This window comes from Cryptomeria japonica, chromosome 5, assembly GCF_030272615.1.
Source record: "Cryptomeria japonica chromosome 5, Sugi_1.0, whole genome shotgun sequence".
NCBI classification, from domain to species: domain Eukaryota; kingdom Viridiplantae; phylum Streptophyta; class Pinopsida; order Cupressales; family Cupressaceae; genus Cryptomeria; species Cryptomeria japonica.
The window spans coordinates 185,571,242-185,592,855 of NC_081409.1; the positions used below are offsets into that span (position 1 = coordinate 185,571,242).

General features: G+C 36.2%; 1 protein-coding gene across 1 annotated transcript in view; it reads right to left on the reverse strand.

Moving 5' to 3' along the window:
* The window catches only part of LOC131875796 (cytochrome P450 711A1-like), a 60,905-nt gene extending 39,747 nt beyond the window's left edge, over positions 1-21,158 (reverse strand). The window contains exon 1 of the mRNA XM_059220472.1: positions 20,920-21,158. Coding sequence (XP_059076455.1) covers positions 20,920-21,158 — 239 coding nt within the window. The remainder of the gene's footprint in view (positions 1-20,919) is intronic.
* Positions 21,159-21,614: the final 456 nt, after the last annotated feature.

Sequence of the window (21,614 nt, forward strand, 5' to 3'; positions counted from 1 at the left end):
ATTTTTTTCTAGATTTCCTTTCCTTCCAGACCTTAAACTAGACGTGACTAAAATCCTTCTTTTGGTGTAAAAGAAAGGACTGGTCAATCTTTAATCACACATACTAAGCAATATATCAAATCTAGAAAATGTCAATCAATTTTGAATGTTTAACACTTTTAAACTTAAAAATCAAAGCTTAGTATGTGTGATTTAAACCATCAGAAAGAAACTAATCTGTAGATTGGACCATATTTGTGAGTCGGGCTAATAAAAACATCAGGCCCACCCTTGAGAATGAGAGGCAAATAGCCAAACAGCCATGATTCAGGGGGACTGAGAATGTTGGGTAATTTCCATGTTGGTATTCTTGAATAAACATAGAGTCATGTAAAGGCCCCTACAACGCAGATTAAAAACACACTAGTCCATGATGAATTTCCCAACCACAGAAATGTCTCTGTGAGATAATATGTGAGAATGCCCATGTTCAGATAACTTATGAAACTGGAACTGGCTGGCATAATTCGAGACTGTAATTCTCAGAAATTTATTGAACGAGCAATCCAGCTTTTTTGGACGACCCTGAGGAAGCATCTGTCCATTATTCAGAATGGAATCCAATGTGATGTTAACAAACTGTTAAACTTTTCTTAGGTTTGCACCGATGTGATTATGAAGGTTAGTCGTTTCCTCAGACCTGAAGATACTCTCATTGACAAATTTTATAATGAAAATACTTTCGCACAAATAAGAGCATCAGATGCTCAGACGTGTTTAATCTGGCTTCAAACAGAAAAATTGGAGAAAAGTCCCGGTTGACTTCTTATTGTATAACAAAAAGTTATTTTTGGTGTACTTTACATTGTCGATTTTGCAATAAATGGTTGCAATTGACTAACACGTCGCTATCACACTGTACGAAAGGTCTGTTTTGGAACTAGAATAGCTTCAGCCCTCTTTAGATTGTCAATATTAAAATATATTATGAATAATATAAAAATTGTATTTATTAATGATAATTATTTATAATATAAATGAATTAATTTGATTTTATAATTCATTATTCATTAGACTTGATTTCTACATTAATTATTATATGTTATATTATCATCATCATTTTATATATATATATATATCACATCACCTTTTGACCTTGTCATTCATTAGACTTGATTTCTATATAAATTATTATATGTTATTATTATATTCTAATTATTATTATATTTTTATCTTTGAATTAATAAATGACATCACCCTAATCTTAACATAGACAAGAATATTATTAATTTATGTTTTGATGTGTTTCGACATTTAAATACTATTTGTTGGCATTTCAATAGAAAGAAAGATTGTTGGCATTTCAATATCAGGAGATTGTAGATATTCATTAAGGATATTGAGAAGGTTGTTGGAGATTATTGATATAACTGAAGAAGGATGATAACTATCTTTATAACATTATTTTGTAATTGATGTCAAGAAATTGATTATCTGATTCAGTATGATGTTGCCATATCTTGAGAAGATTGATTTGAAGAGAATTATGATGTCGGTAAAAGACACAGAAAGAATGTGACAAGAAAGAGGAGGAATAAGTTATTCAATGGGCAACTATTGCCGAGTTAGACAATGATGAGATCATGATGTTTAGATTGTTTTGATATCCTACATATGTTGTTGATTGTAAGGTTAATACTATACTATGTCACCGAGCAATGAGCCTAGTCGGTAAACCCCAAGGTTATCGATATTGGTTAATGAAGGTGGAATGTCTACCGAGCAAAGTTTAGTATTTACCGAGTTGCAACCGAGTTATGACAAATCCCATTGGATGGATAAAATCATTATTTAATGAAAGACAATGATTAGTTGGAGATGTATAAATGATTGTATGTCATGCATGAAGTTTGTTAAGGATCTATGGCAAAGGAATATCAACAAGAAGATCTATAGCGCAGATTGAACCGCAATAACCTTGTGCAAGTTTCAAGAAAGGAATGCAAGTCCCGAGGCAAGGTAAAACGTTTTCAGATCGAAGGATACATTGAACTTGGTCAAGTTTGAAGATCTGATGGCTAAGATTGATCATGGGAAATGTGATCAAGGAGATTCAGCGGTTAGCAATTGTTTATAAATAAGGAATTGTTGATAAACAATGTATGCGGGTAAGTGTAAGCACAGGGATGCTACATAGTGATTACCGAGCATAGAAGCTTGAAGACTTGTTTGAATAACAGAGTAGAGAGCCCAGCAGAGGGACAAGATAAGTCCTATGACTAGATTGTTTTGAGCAAATAAGAATCTGCTTTAGCATTTCAGATGTGAAGTTGCAGATATATTTTTATTACTGTTATTTTGTAAGTGACAGGAAATCTCTTAACTGAGTGGACTTAACGGTCTTATTTGTAAACCCTTAAATAGCAAGGTAACATTCTAAATGAGTGTTTGAAATCCTTTGACAAGGCCACTTCTAACAAAGTGAAGATCCTAACAGATTTGAGGGAAATCCCTTAACTAGGTCACATCTAGCAATGTGTTTGTAATCTTTAACAGGATTTGCTTTTAACCGAGCATACTCTAGAAGAGTATATTTCTTAGTGGGTCCAAAATCCCACAGTGGTTTTTCCCTATTTGGGTCTCCACGTTAAATCTGGTGTTATATGTGTTATGATGATTATGTGTTTATGAGTTAGCATGTTTAGCAGTTTTGGTTATATTGCTAAAGCATAAGTTACCGAGGTTGAATCTGTTGATTTTATGGAAGATTAAGTTTGTATGATTCACCCCCCGCCCTCTCATCTTGTTAGCTATTGGCATCTGTACTTTATTTTTAGTATCAGAACTTACAATTGGTATCAGAGCTTTGGACTCCGGAAGAAAAAGTTTAAAGGTACTTGAGGCAAAGATCTAAAGATGTATAAAAGGGATGCACCGAAGCTGAACAAGTCAAGTTTCTCCACATGGCAGAAAATGATGAAGTTGCATTTATTAGGAATTGGAGAATATGCAACATATTATTTGGAGAATGATTACATTGCACCGAGCACCAACCCTATGACCTTGGAAGAGATAAATGCAAAGCAAAAACATATTCAAGCTATGATTGAAATAACATCAGCATTGACCGACTCAGAGTTTAATGATCTAGAAGGCTGCAATGATGCAAAAGCAATATGGACTAAGCTCATATCTGTGTCTGGCAGTGATGAACATGTCCAAAGAGAAAAAGTAGATAGTCTAAGAGGACAACTTGAATCCATGAGAATGAATGACAGTGAAAACATAACCCAATACAGTACAAGGTTAAAGGAGACTGTCAATCAAATTAAAGGAGCAGGTGGAACTATTGAAGAAAAGGATATAACAAGTAAGTTGTTGAGAACCCTTCTACCAGCTTATGCTATTCGAGTCTCTGCAATCAATGAATTGAGGTCTGTACCTAACATGCTAGTTTCTTTGGATGCTACTATTGGTAAGCTACATGCATTTGAGTTAAGTAATTTTGATAACAGTGGGTCTTCGGTAAATAAAGTAGAATCTACATTCAGTTCTTTTCATATTGGTGAATCTGATTATTACAATGATAGAATGAGTAAGTACTCTGAAGGGAATCACAGTGGAGAAAGTGAAAGATTTCACAAGAACATGGAAGAAGTGCACAAACTGTATGAGGAAATCAAGAAGCAAGAAGAGTTTGAAGCATTATTAGCCAGAAGGTTACCGAGAGGAAAAGGTAAGTATAAAGGAAAGCTACCTTTGAAATGTTTCAATTGTCATAAAATAGGACATATGGCTTCTAACTGCCCTGACAAAGAATCTAGTGAAAAGAGAGAATACTGAGATAACAGGCAAAAAGACAACCAATACAGAGGACACCGAGACTTCAGAAGGAGAGATAGAAATACATGTCTAGTAGCTGATGAGGAATCCAACAATGATAAATCTGATGAAACTGATATAGAGGAAGTTGTTTATGTGGCTATTAAAGATGGATCTGATGAAGAAAGGTATGAAGAAAAAGCCCTAATATCTCACATAAACAATAATGATTCTTGGATCATAGACAGTGGATGCTCACATCATATGACAAGTGATAAACACAAGTTTGTTAAATTAGAAGACTATGATGGAGGCTATGTAAGATTTGGTAATGATGTACCATGTCCGGTGAAAGCTAAAGGCTCTATAACACTTCTTGACAATGCTAAATGTGATGATGTATACTGGGTTAAAGGTTTGAAATATAATTTGTTGAGTGTAACACAACTAAACAATACATGATACTGAATAGAATTTCAGAAAGGATGTGTCAAAGTTCATGACAAACATGGAAAGTTAGCTACTACCAAGACACAAACAAAAGGTAATACATTTCATCTTGACTCAACTCGGAACAAGTGTCTTTATGCAAAGATAGATGATACCTAGTTATGGCATAAAAGGTTTTGTCATGTAAATTTTGATAATCTAATCAAAATAAGTAAGAATCACCGAGTAAGAGGTCTACTGAGTCTAGAAAAAACTGAGAATGCTATGTGGAAAGGATGTCAGATGGGTAAGATGACAAGATCAAGCTTTACAAGTAAGTCCTACACTTCTAAAGGAATTTTAGATCTAGTACACACTGATCTTTGTTGTCCCATGAAAGTTCAAAGTTATTATGGTGATAAGTATTTCATATTATTTGTGGATGATTACTCAAGGATAATGTCAGTTATGTTTTTAAAAGAAAAATCAGAAGCTTTTCAAATGTTTAAATGGTACAAGGCAAGAGTTGAATATGAAACAGGAAGACAATTGAAATGCCTTAGATCTGATAGAGGAGGAGAATTCACTTATGATGAATTTAATTTATTTTGCAATGATCATGCTATAAAAAGGCAAGTATCTGCACCGAGAACACCTCAGCAAAATGGGATAGCTAAGAGAAGAAACAGATCAATTGTGGATTGTCCCAGAACCCTAATGATAGAAAAGAGGGTACCTCAAACATTTTAGAGAGAAGCAATCAGCACTGCAGTTTACACCCTGAACCGAATTCAACTGAAGAAAGGAACTATGAAGACACCATATGAGATCTAGTATGACAAGAAACCTAATGTAAATTATTTTAAAATCTTTGGAAGTAGATGCTATGTTCACAAAGATGACAGAAATGGAAAGTTTGATCAGAAAAGTGAAGAAGGAACATTTCTTGGTTATTCTTCTAGAAGTAAATCATTTAAATGTCTGATCAAATCATCTAACAAAATAGTGGAAAGTGCATATGTGAAAATTGATGAATTTGCAGAAAGAAATGATGAAGGAAATTCCAAAGAACTAGAAGATTATGAAGAATTTGTTTATGTTCAACCGAGAAGTCCTACCAAGAAAGCTGCTGAAGAAAATGAAGATAATGTCCAATTACTGAGTGATGAAGAAGATCATACAGAAACTACCGAGCCTATATTAGCCAAATATGTCAGAAAAAATCATGCATCAAGTCAGATTATAGGAGATAAGGATGATCCAGTGATGATAAGGAACAAACTGAGACAAAACACATGTCTGATATCTAAATTTGAACCCAGAATAGTAAAAGAGGCATTTAACAGTGAAGATTGGGTAATGCTATGACAAAAGAGATTGATCAACACTGATCCCAAGACCAAAGGACAAAAATGTAATCGGTACAAAGTCAATTTTCAGAAACAAGTTAAATGAAAAAGGTGAGGTCATTCGAAACAAAGCAAGACTAGTTTGCAAAGGTTATGCTCAAGAAGAAGGAATAGATTATGGTGAGACCTTTGCACCTATGGCTAGACTTGAGGGAGTAAGAACATTGTTGGCATATGCTACTTTCAAAAATTTCAAGGTATATCAAATGGATGTTAAATCTACATTTTTGAATGGTATACTAGAAGAAGAAGTTTACATTGAACAACCTGAAGGATTTGTTGAAGACAAGAGTAAAGATCAGGTATGTAAACTAAACAAAGCTTTATATGGTCTGAAACAAGCACCTAGAGCATGGTATGAAAGACTGCACTCTTACTTAATCAAGATTGGTTTTATAAGGACAAGTGAAAACAATAATATGTACATGAAGAATGATGAGGACAATGGAATACTGATCTCAGCCATATTTGTTGATGACATTATATTTTGTGGAAATGACTCTCTATGCAAAAAATTTGGTAATGAAATGTGCAAAGAATTTGAGATGTCATTAATCGGTGAGATAAAGTATTTTATAGGTTTACAAATACTGCAAATGAAAGATGAGATTTTCATTACTCAATCCAAGTACATAAAGGAAATCTTGAAGAAATTTGGAATGGAGGATTCTAAACCTGTAAGTACTCCTATGACTACTAACTGTAAACTATCAAAGAATGATGAATCTACATCTATTGATGAGACACTTTACTGATCTATGATTAGGAAGTTGCAATATGTTATGCACAGTAGACCGGATATAGCACATGCAGTAGGTATTGTTGCAAGATTTTCTGCATATCCCAAGGAAACCCATATGATAGCAATCAAGAGAATTTTCAGATACCTGAGAGGCATTGAAGATTATGGCTTAGTATATGAAAAGAGGAATGATTTTGATTTAAAAGCTTATACTGATGCTGATTGGGCAGGCAACATTGATGATAGGAAAAGCACAAGTGGTGGAGCTTTCATTTTAAGAGAAAGACTAGTGAGTTGGCTTAGTAAGAAACAAGGATGTATTTCACAGTCAACAACAGAAGCTGAATATGTTGCTACAGCATTGAATTGCACCAATATAGCATGGATCAAACAACTGTTGGAAGGTATAAATGAGAAAGTTACCGAGCCAGTAACTATATTCTGTGATAATACTAGTGCCATTAACATTTCAAAGAATCTAGTAATGCACTCAAAGACAAAGCATATATCTATAAAGTATCATTGTCTCAGAGAAGAAGTTCAAGAGAAGAAAGTTATGCTAGAATATATCAGTTCAAAGGAGCAATTAGCAGACATCTTCACAAAGCCACTACCAAGGGACACTTTTGAGTATCTCAAAAGCAAGTTAGGGGTCCTACCCCTATCTTCCACTCACTGACCAAGTTCGGTGAAAGCATCAATTCAATGAATCTACAAAATATTATGTGTGGATTGATGTTGCTTTATGCACTTTAGAAGGATTTTCTAAAGGTGTACAGGAAATAGTGAATAAAGACAAGTTGCTCTAACTGAGATGATGCACAACAAGGAAAATCACTTCATAGAGGAAGAGTTCATGCTCTTAGTTCTTTTACTTTTTGGCATTGTTGCCAAAGGGGGAGAAGACTAAATGGTTGACTGAATGGTAAAGCCCTAAATGAAGAAGATAACAACAGACTAATGATAGGGGGAGAAGATTACTGCAAAAGGGAGAAGACTAAATGCAAGACAACAACTCAGAAGCCTAATGAAAAAAAGGGAGAAGAATTCAGAAGATTTTAATAGCTCAAGGATAATAGGAGAAGTCTGACAGAAATCTAAATCCAAATCAATTTGAATATCTTGTTGGTATTACCATTTAATTGTTGGTTTTGCTATCAATGCCACAGGGGGAGATTGTTGGCATTTTAGTAGAAAGAAAGATTGTTGGCATTTCAATATCAGGAGATTGTTGAAATTCATTAAGGATATTCAGAAGGTTGTTGGAGATTATTGATATAACTGAAGAAGGATGATAACTATCTTTATAACATTATTTTGTCATTGATGTCAATAAATTGATTATCTAATTCAGTATGATGTTGCCATATCTTGAGAAGATTGATTTGAAGAGAATTATGATGTCGGTAAAAGACACAAAGAATGTGATAAGAAAAAAGAGGAATAAGTTATTCAATGGGCAACTATTACCAAGTTAGACAATGATGAGATCATGATGTTTAGATTGTTTTGATATCCTACATATGTTGTTGATTGTAAGGTTAATACTATACTATGTCACTGAACAATGAACCTAGTCGGTAAACCCTAAGGAACCTAGTTGGTAAACCCTAAGGTTATCGGTTTCGGTTAATGAAGGCGGAATGTCTGTCGAGTAAAGTTTAGTATTTACCAAATTGCAACAAAGTTATGACAGATCGCATTGGATGGATAAAAGCATTATTTAATGAAGGACAATGATTAGCTGGAGATGTATAAATGATTGGTATGTCGTGGATGAAGTTTGTTAAGGATCTATGGTAAAGGAATATTGGCAAGAAGATCTACAGTGCAGATTGAACCACAATAACCTTGTGCAAGTTCCAAGAAAGGAATGCAAGTCCCGAGGCAAGGTAAAATGTTTTCAGATCGAAGGATACATTGAACCTGGTCAAGTTTGAAGATCTGATGGCTAAGATTGATCATGGGAAATGTGATCAAGGAGATTCAGCGGTTAGCAATTGTTTATAAATAAGGAATTGTTGATAAATGATGTATGCAGGCAAGTGTAAGCACAGGGATGCTACATAGTGATTACCGAGCACATAAGCTTGAAGACCTGTTTGAATAACAGAGTAGAGAGACCAAGAGAGGGACAAGATAAGTCCTATGACTAGATTGTTTTGAGCAAATAAGAATCTACTTTAACATTTCAGATGTGAAGTTGTAGATATATTTTTATTACTATTATTTTGTAAGTGACAGGAAATCTCTTAACTGAGTGGACTTAACAGTCTTATTTGTAAACCCTCTAGTAAGGTAACATTCTAAATGAGTGTTTGAAATCCTTTAACAAGGTCACTTCTAACAAAGTGAAGATCCTAACAAATCTGAGGGAAATCCCTTAACCGGGTCACATCTAGCAATGTGTTTGTAATCTTTAACAGGAATTGCTTTTAACCGAGCATACTGTAGAAGAGTATATTTCTTAGTGGGTCTGAAATCCCATAGTGGTTTTTCCCTATTTGGGTTTCCACATTAAATCTGGTGTTATATGTGTTATGATGATTATGTGTTTATGAGTTAGCATGTTTAGCAGTTTTGGTTATATTGCTAAAGTATAAGTTACCGAGGTTGAATCTGTTGATTTTATGGAAGATTAAGTTTGTATGATTCACCCCCCCTCCCCTCTCATCTTGTTAGCTATTGGCATCTGTACTTTAATTTTAGTATCAGAACTTACACTATTTAAAAAATAAATAAAAATTTCTAGATTAAATCCAAATAGTCCAACCCTACCTAAATCATAACCTTACCTAACCTTAATTGCAATTGTCAACATCACATTAATTGTAATCTTTATCAAACAATGTGAACCCTAACCCTAATCTAACCTTAACCCTAACCATATCTCTAATTAATCACTAAATAAAATTATAATTGTACAATAATATTAATGTTAATGTTTATTCTATTATGTAGTCTTATCACTACTACATACCTAACTTTGAATCGAAGTTTAGCCCTAAATGCTATTATATTACATTATATTGAACCCTAACCTAACCTTAATCCTAATTGTATTTTTTATTGATCCCTAAATAAAATTATTATTGTTATATTATATTAACATTAATGTATATTATATTATATTATATTATAGCTTTATCCCTACTACAAACGTAACTGTGAATCTAAATTTAACCCTAAATGACACTATATTATATTACATTACATTAAAATTATTATATTATATTACTTTATACTAAAACTACAGATAACCTTAAACAAAAATTTAACCTTAAAAGTCATAATATTACTTTATAATAAAATTACATAACCTTAAACTGAAATTTAACCCTAAGCCATATATATATTATGTTTAAGGGATAAACGTAACTTTGAATCTAAGATCTTGCAACTCTATCAATGTAACTAACACATTTGAAAATGTATGTAGTTTGTGGTACCAACATTTGGTCATTTTGATAAAAAGGTTTTTCAAACATTTCTATGAATGTTATGCATTTGGCAAGTAGAAACATTTTTACTTCCTAAGGAAATTTATTCATTTGGATTTGTTTGGTCTAATGGATGTGGGTTGGATTAATAAATCTCAATAGTATATTACATCCATAGATAATTATACTAGATACACCTAAGCATATTTTATTTATTGTAAATATATATTTTTCTCTATGTTTTGAAGACTTTGGTTGAGAAATAATTAGATGTAAGACAATAAAGTTGTTGAGATTTGATAATGGTGGTGAATATTACTTCAAATAATTTAATAATTTAGATAAACATGTATGCATTGTTCAATAGAAGACTACCCCTTATATGTCTTAGTATTGCAAAGAGGATGAACCAAACCTTAATAAAATGAGTAAAAAGTATGTTGAATGGTACATTATTAGATTGGTGCTTTTGGGCAAATTTTGTGAGTACTACTTGATTAACTAATATTCTTGTTTGGCTATTGTTGACAAAATTCTTTGTGAGGTATCTAAGGAAAGAAACCTTTGATTTCACATTTAAGAATATTTGACTACGTATGTGTAAAAAGAAATTTAAGTTGGTTCAAAAATTACATTAAAATTATTATATTGTATTACTATATACTAAAATTAAAGTTAACCTTAAACCAAAATTTAACCTTAAGCCATATTAATATTACTTTATAATAAAATTAGATAATATTAAATGAAATTTAATCCTAAGCCATATTATATTATGTGTAAGAGATAAATGTAACTTTGAATCTAAGTTTCATCCTAAGTATTATTATATTATATTACATCACAATAATAAAATTAGATAAGTATTATTTATTTATTTCTTATTATATTTTTTTTTATCGAAGAGCTTGGAAATGCAGATATGCTATCACTATATACCAAGCATATGATGGATGGAATGGGAAATTTGAAGTCGGAATACAAGTCATTACACAACAAGGGTTTCATCCAATTCATTCATTTCTCAGTATTCGATCAACTCGAATGGGTCTGGTACATTATCAGTTGAATCTATGATGAGTTCATGTGGTTGGATCAACCTCACAAGATCACCAAGCAAGCCATTCAAGAAATTACATGTTTGAATGCAACTAGTGAGATCCTCAAATTGAGGAAAATTCATAATACAATGGTAACAAAGGAACTACTGGATCCCAATTTGATAGTTGGTCAATGACAATCAGTGATATCATTGAGCATGATGTAAGATTTGCCTCGATGGTGACTGGATATAAAGGGTACCAATCTAGCAGGCAAAATTTTGTATATGGCATTGCTTAATTTGTAGCTTATCAAATGCTAAAGGAGGACAAAAGGTATGATCTTTGTGTAGTTCTTCTCAGTGATTTATTAAGCAATCTGAAGAAGATAAAGCAAGACAAGAAACATGTCTTCAAATTTGGTTCCTTGATTGTTTCCTTAGCACTGTATTTCTTGAATGAGATCCCTAGAATTGGGAAGATTCAATGAACTTATCATAGACCAATGACAGTTCAAATAAAGGAAGGTTTGCAGGGTTTGCATGACACATTTGCATAGAAATTTGCTTTGTGGGGATATTTCAAATCATTTCAAGAAATAATGCAAAGTAGAGAGAGGATTCCTAGAGAGATTGTTGAGAAATATAAAAAACCATCTGCTTCATGGTTGATAAAGACCAATGTCACATGGAGGCACTTGAGCCAAGAACTGTTTGGATCATGCCCATGGGGTATGAAGTGGATGCGAACACTCTTGATGCGTATGCTCAACACCTATTGAGTCAATTGATGGACAATGAAGAAGAAAGGTTCAGTACTTGCAAGGAAAAAGATCTTGATTTACACAAGAAGTTTATTGGACTATCAAGAAAGAGAAATCTAAGAAAGCAGGTCGAGGAGCTAACAGAACAAATGGGTTTATCTAAGGAAGTTGTACAAATGGAAAGAGAGCAAAACAAACTGAGGGAGGAGGACATGGCAAAGCCCAAGAAATCAAAACTTGTTCCCACTCCTCTGAAGAAATCCAAGCCTAGATAGTCTCAGTTTGCACCTACCTTTGGTGTGCAAAAGCCCATTTCTCCACCCAAGCCATAGACAACAAAAATATGGCATGGGATAATCATTTGTTGTCCCTTAGAACAATTTTTGTAGACATATTCAAGATTTTATGAGTAGCTGTACATAGATTTTGGTGGATTCCTATCTTTGGAATTGTTGTCAAAGGGGGAGAGAGCAGAGTAAAAAATGGTGCTATTTCTAAGGGGGGCCTTGTACATTCTTAGTGAGTTTGGAATTTTGAAGTTTTGCAGTCTTGAGTGTACAGTTCATTTTTCACAATGTTGCCATCAATGCCAAAGGCGGAGATTGTTGGCAAGAGACATTGTTTTGGTGAAGATTGGTGCATGATTAATGCTTAGGGGTTGTCATTGATGGAAACTCAGTTCCAAAATCACATCTAATGTACATGGATTTGGTTTATCGAAAGTCATTTTGTTTGTAAGGCACAAGTCTGGATGGTGGAACACCGTAACCGATAGAGGATGAGATCATAGTGCACATCTTGACATTGGTGTTGTAATTTTGGTTGTGGTGATTAAGGCAATTGCTTTGAGGTCCGAGGTAGTCTATTTCATGATCCTAGTATTTAGTGTTGAATTGTGTGCAAGTTAGAGGTCCGGTATCCGGTAATTCAGTTAGAGTAGAGCTATTTTAGTGTAACGTGTGCTGCGGATTTGTTATGCTGATTTCGGTGATCAATTTCATGTTCGAGGTGATTGGGTCAACTTATGGAAAGCTTATCATCATCTTGTTTTGGTCCGCATTTGGATTTGTGGACGGACTGAGCCGACTTGGTGATACATGTTTTATGTTGCGTTTTGTGCGGTTTTTTGGAAGCTGACATAATTAATGATTCTTTTTGTTGGTGCGGATATATAAGATTGATTTGGTTGATCATTTTAGAGAAGGTAATGAGAAAAGAGAGTCTGTATGAGTGAATTTGCAAGTTTGGTGAAAGTGATTGAAGGTTTTGGTGGTCCGGTGAGTGACAGAGCAGGAAAACAAAGCAGAGTGATAGATCAGGTGCAAGAGAAAATATGAGCCTAACCAAAACTACATTTTGGCATAGTTAGATGCTACTTCAGTTCATTCATCATTGTAATCATTTTTGTTAGCCTGTAAGGCACTGGGCCTTCCTCTGAGTTGTAGCCCTTTTATAATTGAGCAATGAGCTCTAGGAAGTGTGCTTGAATGCATGTACATTCCCTTCATGTAATATTATCATACTTCTGGCCATAGTATAATAATATTGTGGGTTCAAATCCCATCGTGGTTTTTCCCTTTTTGGGTTTCCACGTAAAAAATATGGCATTATGGTTGTTTGGTTATTTCCTTTAAGTTTCTAAATATCACTTTCTTTCTTGTGCATCTGGTGGATTAAGAATCAGATTAATAAGTTTGCAAATTGTAAAACACTAATTATTTTCCCCTCTCTCAATGTTCATTGATTCCAACATACTCCCCCTCTTTCCCCTCTTATCCTTTTTCTATTTCACCTCTATCCATCAATTCGCTCTTGCATTCTCTAGTAATTTCAAATTTGGAACCCCCACACCATCCAACCCCTTAATAACTTGACATTGCTATGAAACCCATCAACCTGTTGGCATTGTGAGAACCGATATGTGGACATAATGACATTATATGTTGTCATTGATGTCAATATGTTGCAAAGGTGTGAACCAGCATATGTGAGAACTAGTATAACACTATGAACCGGCATTTGTGCCAAAGTGAAGCGGTGTTCTTGGTGGTGTACTTGTTCAAGATGAACTGGCATATGGTTATGGGAATCGACACATGGAAGCGCTCTATGACTACCAGTTGGTAGTCTCAACTTTAGGGTTTCTGGTTGAAGTGCTTCAAGCCTGTGTGGCTCAACTAGTGACTTTGTGCGATGAGTTAGCATGATAGCAAAGAACAAGATCGTGTTGCCAAGTAAGCCTAGTGTGCGTGAAGGATTGTGCATGAAGAAGTTCTTGCCTATCTTCCTCGGGAATATGAGAAGACTGTAAAATGACAATAACGTGTGATTGGTTATCAGTCGCCATGAAAACGGAAAAAAACAAATGATGGAGATTAATGCAGTATGCTCAACGGTTAGGATTGAACCATTTGAATTCCTTGACCTATTAGGTTTAGGGTTTAGGGTTTATGCTTCTGACCTAACTATTTTCTATAAGATCAACGTTGTGACTCTTTCTAGGGTTGTTGGCAAAAGTTGTGTGTGAGTATCCAAGAGAAAGGATACATGTTTCTTGCCAAACCAAAAGTAGAGAAGTGATACCTGCAGAGTGGAAGTGTAGAAGGAGAAGAGGAGCTTAAGTGGATCTACATTGGCATTGAGTGTTGTTACTAGATCATTGTAATACTTGTTGATCTCTAACCACCTCAACAGTTGGAAAATCCCTTAACAGGGTAGCCTTAATCAGCTTGCTATAAATCCTTTAATAGGGTAACTCTAAGCTACTGAGTTTGAAGTCCTTTAGCTATTGAATTCTTGAAATCCTCTAACAAGGTAACCTTTAACAGGGTTTAACCCTTAATCGGGTATTGTAGCCATCCCTTAACTGGGTGATCTCTAACAGGATCGGTTCCTAGCAGAACCTATTGTAATGTCTCTAACCGGACAAGGCTCCTAATAGAGCGGACTTCCAAAGAGTTCAAAAATAGCTTGTGGGTATTCATCCCCACCGTGGTTTTTCCCAGTTGGGTTTCCATGTGAAAAATATGTGTGTCATGTGTGATGTTTTTATCTTGTGATGCTTTGCTATTGTTTGTCAAGCATATGATGGTTCTATGTTTTATGCCTGTCAATAAAACATGTTGAAATAGTTGCTATTATGATCTAATGATAGATTACCTATTTATGCATACGGGTGAAATGGTAGTGTAGTCTCAAGTTGAGTGAAAGGCTAAGTGAGTAACTGGTTAATGCTTGTCTTAGACATTCTTAGCTTTACTGGTTGCACTCTATTTCAAACCGGTATCTCTGTCTACCAGTCTTTTGAAGTGCTTGTTGTCAAACCGGTTTAAGATAGTGTTGTTTTGTATGTATTGATTCACGCCCCCCTCTTAGTATCGGTTTGGTACTATTTTCTCATCATTGAGTTATCAATTGGTATCAGAGCGTCCTCCAGGTCCTCTGTGTTATAAGCTTAATCGCTTGAGGTAAAGATCCCAGTCAAATGATGAAGAGGGAAGGTCCAAAGTTTAATAGAGAAAATTTTGGTATATGGAAAGATAGGATGAAGATATTCATCAGAAGCATGGGTGCTCAACACTAGAGCTATGCTGAGAATGTCTATGTTGCCCCTACCGGTACTCTCACCGATGACCAAAAGAGAGAGATACAAGAAAATGGGCAAGTCATGGAAGCCCTAATTAGTATTTTATCTGACATTGAGTTTATTGATGTTCAGGACAAGGTAAATCCCAAAGAGGTATGGGATTCTCTTGAAAATATCTATGGCGGTGATGAACATGTACAACAGGCTAAGGAAGAAAGCCTGAGAGGGAAGTTTGAAGATATGCAGATGGTTGAAGGTGAGACCATTCAACAGTATGGAATAAGAATCAAAACCGTTGTTGGAGATATCAAGAGTGCAGGTGGTAAAATAGAAGATTCCATTGTGGTAAGCAAAGTCCTGAGATCCCTATTGCCGGTCTATGCAATAAGGGTTGCTATTATTCAGGAGCTGAGATCAGTAGACAAGACTAAGGTATCCTTGGACTCCATCATAGCAAAGTTGACAGTCTATGAGCTAAATAGTTTTGATGGCAGTGTTCAAAAGACTGAATCAACTTTTAAAGCTTTTGCTATTCCATCCAAAAAAGGAAAAGAAGCTAGCACCAATGGTGAACCAAGACAAAGCAGAGAAATAGATGATGAGGAGATTCTGATGGAATTTGAAGCTCTCCTTGCCAGGAAGCTTCCTAAAGCAACTGGTAAATACAAAGGTAAGCTACCTTTGAAATGTTTTTCTTGTAACCAGATAGGACATATTGTTGTAAACTGTCCTAATGGCGATAACAAGGACAAACTAGAAAGGTTCAGGAAATTCAAAGAAGGGAACTGGAGAAACTGTTTAGTGGCAGTTGATGAAGGTGTCACAGATGAAGAATTGGAGGATGAAGAAAATGAAGATATTGTGTTTGTTGCTATCAAAGAAGAAGTGTCAGACAGGAAGGCTCCTGTCTCTCAGTTTGATAATTCCAATGAGTGGATCATTGATAGTGGCTATTCTTGCCATACGACTGGTGACCGGAGCAAGTTCCTATCCTTGGAGGAGTATGATGGTGGTGTGGTTCATTTTGGCAATGTTGCACCATGCATGGTCAAAGGCAAAGGGTCCATCTCTCTGAATGGAAAGAGTAGTGCTAACAATGTGTATTGGGTTGATGGTCTCAGACACAACCTTCTGAGTGTTGCCTAGCTGAATGACAGTGGCCTCACCTTGGAATTCAAGAATGGAGTTTGCAGAATCAAAGGAAAAGATGGTGAATTGGTGGCCATCGGCATGCAGACCAAAGGTAACCTATTTCATCTGAATGCAAATATAAGTACATGTCTTATGGCTAAATTTGATGATAGCTGGATATGGCATAGGAGACTCTACCATGTAAACTTTGATAACATTGTAAAGGCTAGTAAGATCAAGGTAGTTAGAGGGTTGTCGGTGCTAAGAAAACCAGATAATACCTTGTGCAAAGAGTGTCAATTGGGGGAAATGTCTTCCTCAACCTTTAAAGGTAAATCTTTCACTGCTGACAACTTGCTTGATCTTGTGCATACTGATTTGTGTGGTCCTATGAAAACTAGGAGTGTGCAGGGTGATAGGTACTTCATGATTCTCACTTATGACTGCTCAAGAATGATGTGGGTTACATTCTTGAAAGACAAGTCTGAAGCCTTTGTAAAGTTTAAAGCTTTCAGAGCATTAGTGGAGAAGGAAAGCAGTAAAAGGATCAAGTGCCTGAGAACTGATCAAGGACGGGAATTCAACAAGTACTGTGAAGAACATGGCATCAAGAGGCAATTGTCTACCCCCCGAACTCCACAACAGAATGTCCTAGCAGAAAGGAATAACCGAACTGTGGTTGAAGCAGCTAGAACCATGTTGATTCAAGGAAAGGTAGCTCACACCTTTTGGAGAGAGGCGGTGAGCACTGCAGTCTACACAATGAACCGGGTACTCATCAAGAAAGGTAAGGATAAAACGCCTTATGAGTATTGGACCAGTAAGACACCTGTGGTTAGCTACTTTAGAATGTTTGGTAGAAAATGTTACATCAAGAGGAATAAACACCATAGAAAATTTGATGCGAAATGTGATGAGGGAATATTCCTAGGATATTCCACCAAGACCAAATCTCTCAAGTGTTTCAACAACAGGACTCAAAGAATTGTGGAAAGCATCAATGTAAGAGTTGATGAAACCTCTGAGAAAACTAAGGAAACTATTAGTGTGCAAGCGGTAAGTGAACCAGTTGTCAGTCAACCGACTCCTAGCAACAGTGTTCCTACACCGACAGATGTAGATGCTGACACTGATGGAGATGAGGATGAAGAAGAAAAGCAAGAGGAATCTATCAAGACCATTCCTCGGTATGTCAAGCTGAATCATGATCCTAAGCAGATCATAGGAGATAAGGATGCAGGAATCCTTACAAGAAGAAAAGTTAGAGAAAACTCATGCATGATCTCTGAATTCGAGCCTAAAACATTCAAAGAGGCACATAAGGATGAAGACTGGATCAAGGCAATGGAAGAGGAACTTGACCTGATAGAGAAAAATGGTAGATGGTCCTTGGTACCCAGACCAAAGCACAAAAATGTCATTGGTACCAAATGGGTCTTCAAAAATAAGCTGAATGAGGATGGCACAGTGATTAGAAACAAAGCCAAACTAGTGTGCAAAGGATATGCCCAAGAAGAAGGAGAAGACTATGGTGAAACCTTTGCTCCTGTAGCTAGATTGGAAGGACTTTGTATGCTTCTAGCATATGCAGCTTTTAAAGGCTTCAAAGTATATCAAATGGATGTAAAATCTACATTCCTAAATGGTGTACTTGAAGAGGTGGTGTATATAGAGCAACCAGATGGGTTTTCCCTATCTGAAGATAGTGACATGGTATGTAGGCTATATAAAGCCTTATATGGTCTAAAGCAAGCACCTAGAGCATGGTATGAATGCCTGCATTCCCATCTTGTGAAGATTAGATTTGAGAGAACAAGTGAAGATAGCAATATCTACTTGAAGTCTAAAGGAGATCAGATCTTGATTTGTGAGGTATTTGTTGATGACATTATCTTTGGTGGAGATGACAAGATGAGTCATGAGTTTGCAGATGAGATGAAGAAAGAGTTTGAGATGTCACTCATAGGGGAGATTAAGTTCTTCATTGGACTATAGATCCAGCAGATGAGAGATGGAATATTTATCACTCAATCCAAGTATGTCAAAGAGGTGTTGAAGACCTTTGGCATGGAAGATAGCAAACCGGTTGGTACATCAATGGTGATCGGTTGTAAACTATCCAAATAAGATGACTCTGCATTGGTTGATGAGAAGGAATACCGATCAATTATTGGTAAATTGCATTATGTAGTGCATAGCAGACCGGATATTGCACATGCAGTTGGCATTACTGCAAGGTTCTAGAAAAGTCCAAGAGAATCCCACTTGGTTGCAGTCAAGCGGATTCTTAGGTATCTAAAGGGAACTGTTGACTATGGATTGTGGTATCCATATAGAAAGGATTTCAACTTGAAAGTGTTCACAGATGTTGATTGGGTTGGTAATGTAGATGACCGAAAGAGCACAACTAGTGGCGCATTGTTCCTTGGTGGTAGACTGGTCTCATGGACGAGTAAAAATCAGAGTTGTATCTCTCAGTCTACAGCGGAAGCGGAGTATGTTGCAACTTTCATGAACTACACTCAGACAATTTGGATGAAGCATGTATTGAATGGCTTCCAAGTTCTAGTATCTGAACCGGTAAGTATATTTTGTGACAATACTAGTGCAATTAATATCTCCAAGAATCTAGTTTTACATTCTAGAACCAAGCACTTTGAGCTTAAGTATCATTTATTGAGGGAAAAGGTTCAGAACAAAGAGATTGCACTGGAGCATGTTTCCAGTAAGGAGCAGTTAGCAGACATATTCACCAAGCCTCTCCCAAAGACTACATTTACATACTTAAGAGGTGAATTAGGGGTACTACCCCTTCAGGAGATGAACTAAAATCATATGCTCCACATCAGTCAGGTAGTGCATAGTCAAAAATTTTTTGGATTGATGTGTTGAAGGATGCTACTCCTCAAGGGGAGCAGCATAATGAAGCAAGATAGCCTGTGCCTCCACTTTGGCATTGTTGTCAAAGGGGGAGAAGATGTGAAGTGGAGAGATATCTTTGTATATTGCCATCAATGCCAAAGGGGGAGATTGTTGGCATTATGAGATCCGGTATGTGGACATAATGATATTATATGTTTTCATTAATGTCAATATGTTGCAAAGGTGTGAACCGGCATATGTGAGAACCGACATATGTGAGAACCGGTATAACACTGTGAACCGACATTTGTGCCAAAGTGAAGCGGTGTGCTTGGTGGTATGCTTATTCAAGATGAACTGACATATGGTTATGAGAACCGGCACGTGGAAGCGCTCTATGACTATTGGTTGGTAGTCTCGACTTTAGGGTTTCCGGTTGAAGTGCTTCAAGCCTGTGTGTCTCAACCGGTGACTTTATGCGATGAGTTAGCATGATAGCAAAGAACAAGATCATGTTGCCACGTAAGCCTAGTGTGCGTGAAGGATTGTGCATGAAGAAGATCTTTCCTATCTTCCTCAGGAATATGAGAAGACTGTAAAATGGCGATAACGTGTGATGGGTTATCAACCGCCATGAAAACAACAGAAAACAAATGATGGAGATTAACGCAGTATGCTCAACGGTCAGGATTGAACCGTTTGAATTCCTTAACCTATTAGGTTTAGGGTTTAGGGTTTAGGGTTTAGGGTTCCAACCTAAGTGTTTTCTATAAGGTTGATGTTGTGACTCTTTCTAGGGTTGTTGGCAAAAGTTGTGTGTGAGTATCCAAGAGAAAGGATACATGTTTCTTGCCAGACCAAAAGTAGAGAAGTGATACCTGTAGAGTGTAAGTGTAGAAGGAGAAGAGGAGCTTAAGTGGATCTACATTGGCATTGAGTGCTATTACTAGATCATTGTAATACCTGTTGATCTCTAACCACCTCAATAGTTGGAAAATCCCTTAACAGGGTAGCCTTAACTAGCTTGTTGTAAATCCTTTAATAGGGTAACTCTAAGCTACTGAGTTTGAAGTCCTTTAGCTATTGAATTCTTGAAATCCTCTAACAAGGTAACCTTTAACAGGGTTTAACCCTTAATTGGGTATTGTAGTCATCCCTTAACCGGGTGATCTCTAACAGGATTGGTTCCTAGCAGAACCTATTGTAATGTCTCTAACCGGACAAGGCTCCTAACAGAGCAGACTTCCAAAGAGTTCAAAAAAAGCTTGTGGGTATTCATCCCCACTGTGGTTTTTCCCAATTGGGGATCCACGTGAAAAATATGTGTGTCATGTGTGATGTTTTTATCTTGTGATGCTTTGCTATTGTTTGTCAAGCATATGATGGTTCTATGTTTTATGCCTGTCAATAAAACATGCTGAACTAGCTGCTATTATGATCTAATGATAGATTACCTATTTATGCATAAGGGTGAAATGGTAGTGTAAGCTCAAGTTGAGTGAAAAGCTAAGTGAGTAACCAGTTAATGCTTGTCTCAAACATTCTTAGCTTTATTGGTTACACTTTGTTTCAAACCGGTATCTCTGTCTACCAGTATTTTGAAGTGCTTGATGTCAAATCGGTTTAAGATAGTGTTGTTTTGTATGTACTGATTCATCCCCCCCTCACAGTACTAGTTTGGTACTATTTGCTTATCATTGAGTTATCACAACCAACCCTGTGACACAACCCCCCTGAGAACCAGAGCCATCCCTCATCTTTTGTGCAACCTCACTTCCAACGTGATTGGAGCTACAACCCAAATGAACACCACCTTCCACCACAACACCCAAGCCAGTAGCCAAACCTTGCTCAAAATTTGTTGGTTTGATCAAACCCCCCAGATCTTGGGGGGTTATCATATTCGCCTCCTCCTTATCCACTGTGTAAAATTCGGGGTACCCTCTTTCCACCATTAGGCTAGTTTCTTCACCCTGCACCTATCACATGAATCAACATTATGTCCAGTCTGAACACATCTCCTACACCTTAAAGGGATCTCTTCATAGTCCATAGGCTGAAGCCAACTACCCTTTGAAGTTGAAATGGAAATCTCCAAAGGGAGATCCTTGGAAACATCCGACTCAACCAATAAATGAGAAAACTTGGTATGGAAAAAATTAAGAGAGCCTTCATCAGCCATTAAAAACTTACCTAAGGAGTTCCCAACAACTTCAAAATAGGAGTCAAACCAAAACTGCATTGGAAGATTTGGAAACTTGATCCAAAGAGGGGTGTGATTAAAATATTTTGAGTCAAGATTGAAAGTTGGATGCCAAGGTTTCAACATCAATGGATGACTATCCTCCTAGCACCATTAACAACCACCAAGGACTCTATTTCTATCCACCTCATTTTGGAAAACCACAACG